The sequence below is a fragment of the Priapulus caudatus genome, unplaced genomic scaffold (assembly GCF_000485595.1).
Source record: "Priapulus caudatus unplaced genomic scaffold, Priapulus_caudatus-5.0.1 Scaffold240, whole genome shotgun sequence".
Taxonomy (NCBI): domain Eukaryota; kingdom Metazoa; phylum Priapulida; class Priapulimorpha; order Priapulimorphida; family Priapulidae; genus Priapulus; species Priapulus caudatus.
The window spans coordinates 220,090-225,910 of NW_014577301.1; the positions used below are offsets into that span (position 1 = coordinate 220,090).

General features: G+C 40.2%; 1 protein-coding gene across 1 annotated transcript in view; it reads left to right on the forward strand.

Moving 5' to 3' along the window:
* The window catches only part of LOC106807884 (vacuolar protein sorting-associated protein 13D-like), a 77,122-nt gene that overhangs the window by 3,383 nt on the left and 67,918 nt on the right, over nucleotides 1-5,821 (forward strand). The window contains exons 2-7 of the mRNA XM_014810376.1: nucleotides 921-1,034; nucleotides 2,237-2,314; nucleotides 2,537-2,649; nucleotides 2,950-3,027; nucleotides 3,335-3,550; nucleotides 4,028-4,195. Coding sequence (XP_014665862.1) covers nucleotides 929-1,034; nucleotides 2,237-2,314; nucleotides 2,537-2,649; nucleotides 2,950-3,027; nucleotides 3,335-3,550; nucleotides 4,028-4,195 — 759 coding nt within the window. The 5' untranslated portion in view covers nucleotides 921-928. The remainder of the gene's footprint in view (nucleotides 1-920; nucleotides 1,035-2,236; nucleotides 2,315-2,536; nucleotides 2,650-2,949; nucleotides 3,028-3,334; nucleotides 3,551-4,027; nucleotides 4,196-5,821) is intronic.

Consider the following 5,821-nt stretch of genomic DNA (forward strand, 5'->3'; position numbering starts at 1 on the left):
CCTCTGGCTTGACTGGTTTGCGGCCACAAACCAGTCTAGCCAGAGGTGACCTTTCAGTGCAATATATATGACCAATTCTAACACGACCAGTCGGGCTACTAGCACTCTGGTTGTATGCGACCAGACCAAGCATTTATCTGACTAGGTCGGTCGGACGTGGGTTAGTGTCGAACCCGGCGTCAGGTGAGCGCTGTCGCTCTGCGGCACTTGTTTTGTATTCTGTGAGCCGTTTTTCGTGGGAGCAGTGAACGCAGTTCCGTTGCCCAGTTTCAACATAGTTTGTGCCCTGTGGCAGCACGAAAGGCTATAGTTCCAGAGCTAATATCAGACTATCTCAAATAAGAGTGTCCTTACTCGTTCTGAGAAGTGGAGAACAACTTGGGGTATGTCTTTCAATACTGATAAATTCTTTGCATTACCAGTAACTAGCTCTTGGTCACCCTTGACTTTTACTAACTTGATGTATCATAAATATATCTAACCCCCTGTTGTTACTGTTGGGTAATGACGACAGTAACACAACTCAATATGAGGTTTAATTCTGCAACTAGTACATGCTGCTGGGTTACACACTTGAACAGGTGAACACAAGAGAGCGATATCAATCGAGATGGGTGTCCAAAAACTATCATGATAGATCTGAGGTTGTTTTAACTCAATTTGATTGGCCTCTTCTTTGTGTGTGCTTTCTCCATGCAAAACTTATAACCTTTCATGAAACTTATCGTGGTCAGATGAAGATTGGCATTCCATTTTGCTGCAATTTACAAGAAGGGGTATTCATAAATTAGTAAACAACTAATAGTACTACTAGCATGTAACAAGAAGTAAACAACTAGCATGTGCTCAACTGAACTCGGCATACATTCGTGAATTCAAGCTCACAATTATGTACATACCTTTCATTGTACGTGTTGTAGGTGCCAAGATGAATAAGATGCTGGAAGGTTTGGCTGCGTGGGTCTTTAATACGTATGTTGGTGAATACCTGGAGAATCTGAATACAGACCAGCTTTCTATTGGATTACTGAGAGGTGACTATATAGGAGGCATTAGCATGTTACATAACAGGCCATAAGCATGTGAGTGTAAAACAGCTACTTTTAATGGATATCTAACACAGTGTAACAGGTAATGCAACTTCAACTTTTAGTGTATTTTGCATATATATTGGACATTAATTATGTTACCTACAAGTATTTATTCTTCATTAATAATGATAATAATCATAAGTAAGTAAATGCGTAATTTATTTGCCTAAGTATCTAATGTGTATGTTATGAAATTCACAGCATTTACAATGATCCACCTTGATGTGATAGGATAAGTTGGCTATTTTGAAGTTTTTGCATAGTGGTTTCTTGGTAGTAACATTAAGACGTTTTTATTTTTAGCTCCAGACCATGCGAGCATTCGATTTTAGGACACTGTTCTGGCTCCATGTGGTTAAATATTGTATATATATATATATAAATATATATATATGCATATATTCAAGAGTGCATAATAGAGAAGAGTATGACACGGTTTTAACAGCGTTTTGCATAGTTTTCAACTTGTAAATATTCTATCAATATGTGAATAAATATATTCAAACTTTACCTTGTTTTCGTCTATGATTCTCCCTTAATCATATGACACCACCAATTTACCTGAAAATCGTATGTGTTCTTCAAAAAAGTTATTTGAATACGACACGGTTTCGTACAGTTTTCACGCATGGATGCATGTTCCAGACCAAAGTTTGTTATGGGATTAGTGTTCTATTGTCTATGACGGTACGCTGGGGGCCGTAAGGGAATCAGCTGCTAGCTAGCTGGCCGTGAGCACATTTATTTTTAGCACGCTGGAAACGCTGCACGCTAAATACAATTCGATGCCTAATATCCCATACGGCCCCCAAAGTTCCGTCATAGACAATAGAACACTAATCCCATAACAAACTTTGGTCTGGAACATGCATCCATGCGTGAAAACTGTACGAAACCGTGTCGTATTCAAATAACTTTTTTGAAGAACACATACGATTTTCAGGTAAATTGGTGGTGTCATATGATTAAGGGAGAATCATAGACGAAAACAAGGTAAAGTTTGAATATATTTATTCACATATTGATAGAATATTTACAAGTTGAAAACTATGCAAAACGCTGTTAAAACCGTGTCATACTCTTCTCTATTATGCACTCTTGATATATTGTTAATATAATATGTTTGTGACATCTATCCATTTCAGGGGCAGTGGAACTGGAGAACCTCCCCTTGAAAAGAGATGCATTGAAGAAGTTCGATCTTCCACTTGAAGTTAAAGCAGGTATATGAATGTTGACGTGTTTGTATACTATAGAGCCTTTATTCTTTGGATGTCATACTGTCATTGACTAATAACCTGATCAGTACTTCTATTTATACAATAGTGAGTGAAATAAAATGAGGCATCATTAAAATTAATATTGGTACAAGCATCAAATAGCATCTGATGAGAGAGATGATGCAATTCAAAGAAGCTAACAAGACAATTTTAATTAACCTATAGGATTCGTAGGCAAAATTGGTCTGCACATACCTCTAACAAAGCTACGGAGCGAGCCATGGGTTATAACTATTGACAAATTGTATCTTGTTGCGGGACCACTTGAAAATGATGAGGTAAGAAAAATACTTCACCGAAATAAAAATAGTTCAGGTGGATACAGTGGGCAATACAGACGTGATTATTGGTTTATATTTTTGTATACTATGATGTAAAACTACTCCATGATTCACATTTTTTAACCATAAGTTATTAAATAGAAAGTAATAAAATTAATAATGTTTTAATTTTATTCTGTTTCTAAGATCAGTGTTTGTGTACCCGATTTACACGTAATCTGTCACGGGAAAAAAATTGGTGTATGGATATAGTTCCTGCATGTGCTAATAACATAAATTTTATGTCTGTGTTTCTAGTATGATGATAAGAAGGAGGATGCTACAGAGCAGGCAGCTAAGCAGGCTCAGCTCTCTGCACTAGACAAACAGTGGAGGGTGAGCTTTGCGCAGTGTTGTCACACAATACGGTCGTAGTAATGCATAGTTATACAGTTAACATCTATATTTATATGCACCTGCTATAAAAAAAAGATATATTAGTTCATCATGTTATTACCTGCTTCGTTAATCTGTCTGGCTCCATATTAGCAAGGAGTTGATTTATTGTAGTTATATAAGAATATCGTCTTTGGTAGACCTGTGGATGCTGCATATTCGTTTCTATTCTGAAGCTCTCATTTTATAACGCCCTCTATCCTTTTGCCTGTAGTGATTTCCTCAGTAATGATTTATGTGACTGCAGGATGCACACAACGTGACCGTAGAGCAGGATGAAGGATATGGCGCCTCCTGGTGGTCGGTCGGAACATCACTCACCACGAACATCATGGAAAATCTTCAGCTGCGCATCAGCGACGTTCACATCCGCTACGAGAACAGCGATATCTATCCAGGACACACGTTAGCCTGTGGTATCACCATCAGTGCTCTATCAGCACAGAGCACTGATGAAAATTGGGTTTGTGTTTGCTTCAGTTCACTTCAGTGTTTTTTGCATTTGTTCCGGATGGTATTCTTCTGGTATCTTTGTTTCGAGTGGTATTCCGCTTCGGTGGTTCGTGTTTGTTTTCATGGCTGCTGTTCGCTGCAGCAATTGGTGTTCATTATGCCAGTTCATTTTCGTTCTTATGGTTTGTGATTGGTTCAACGTGTTGTTCATTTTGGTGCATCTCAGGAATCCGCTACGTGTGTTGTTTCAAGGTCATGAGGAAGCATCAGCCTTTCTATGCTAGCTATGTTGAAGGGGGTTTCTTATTGTTACTCGTAGCCACTCTCTAGTGCAAAGAGAACACTGAACACACTTAACGTCTAGCGTTGCTTAAAACCGTTGATGACTGAGTGTATTAATTAAGTAGTTTACATCACATTGCAGATTTGTGTGCTGTTCAAGAACGACAATGATTGGTGTAAAGTATAACGATTTTTTGCACTGTAGGAACCAAAGTTTGTCACCCGGGATGCTGCGAACATGATGTTGAAATTGGTTGAGCTGCAGGACTTCTCCATCTATTGGGACACAAATGCCAGTCTCATAGGAGACCTCTCCATGCCTGAGCTGACTACTCACATGCAACGACCGATCTCTACGGATCACGCACAGCAGGTACAATTCGACCTCGTTTATCCGGCCACGTCGGGACCGGCACTCGTCCGGATATGCGATTTGGTCGGATATGCGATTTATGCTCAAACACAGCATTTCTATGCAGTTCAGTAGGGGGTATGCCCGCCGTTCCACGCTGTGGAACTTGCTGCTCCATCGTCCACGTGTGGACGATGGCGCAGCAAGTTCCACAGCGTGTGCGCATGCAAAATCCCTCGATCTGCGTCGTGTGGAAAATATCACACGTGTTTGATATTTTCTTCCACGTGTGGAAGATTGAACAGCGTGTGCGAGTGGCTGTGTAAATTTCCACACTCAATTCGCATTGTTTGCTTGGACGCATTGTATTTTTTTCTCAGCTCGCATATAAGGCATGTCCAATAGAGGCATGTCCAAGAACTGATCGATCAAATGTCGTGTGAACGACGCTCCGTATCCAAGCGAACAATCAAGAACAATGCGAATTGAGTGTGGAAATTTACACAGCCACTCGCATGGGTGGACGATGGCGCAGCAAGTTCCACAGCGTGTGTGGTGGGCTTTATGCATGTGATAATGTATTTACTCGTTACTATGATTATTTGTAACAAACTGTCATGTTTTATGGTTTATATGAAATCAGAAGTAGATAATAGGGAAGGAGTGTGACTTCAATAAACATTCGTAACTCAAATCGTACACAGTACATTCGCCTAGCATCGAGCGAAATCGTTTTCTCGTATACACCCGCAATCCGGAGATACAGACTAAAACGTATGACACGATTATCCATTCTGTTACCAGCAAACCAAATGTATAAACCGCCTAACTTGAAACAAAAGGCAGTTACTAGCAAGCCACACCGCATCGCCGAGTGCGCAAGAGTCGCTAGTAGCTGCCTTTTGTTTCAAGTTAGGCGGTTTATACATTTGGTTTGTTGGCAACAGAATGGATAATTGTGTCGTACGTTTTAGTCTGTATCTCCGGATTGCGGGTGTATACGAGGAAACGATTTTGCACGATGCTAGGCGAATGTACTGTGTACGATTTGAGCTCAAGTTGGTTGAGTTACGCGTAGTAAATCGTAGGTATTCTAAGGCTAGTAAATGACGAATTTCCCTTGTTTATTGAAGTCACACTCCTTTCCTATTATCTACTTCTGATGAAATGGCAGGGCGTCAAGTTCCTATTTTTTCCTATTTTTTCGTATTTTCTGGGCAATTCCTATTTTCTCCTATTTTCTGGACAAATTCCTATTTTTTCCTATTTTTGAGGGCTTTACATTTTTTCTGAACTCCGAAGAATTGAGTATCCTCATCAAGAATGACAGGAATTTCAGCATTTTACTGTGACCGCTATTTTCAAAAATTTCTATCCACTGGGGAAGACCGCCGCAGACCCCACCGCCTACTACTTTGAAAATGCATGTAAATCACCTTTTTACTATCACAGATTTTATTTCAAGTAAAGTTGTTTCTCAGTTTGGATGTGTACTGTGTATCCTAGATGGGGGGTCCAGGGGTGTCCGGACGCCCCCGCTTGTTTACCTAAAAAAAGGGCAAAACATAAAAGAGATTTTCCCGCCTTTCCCTCGCCATGAGCGACGCCGCCGGCGTCCGCCCGGCCCCAGACCGCTGCCATTGTTTT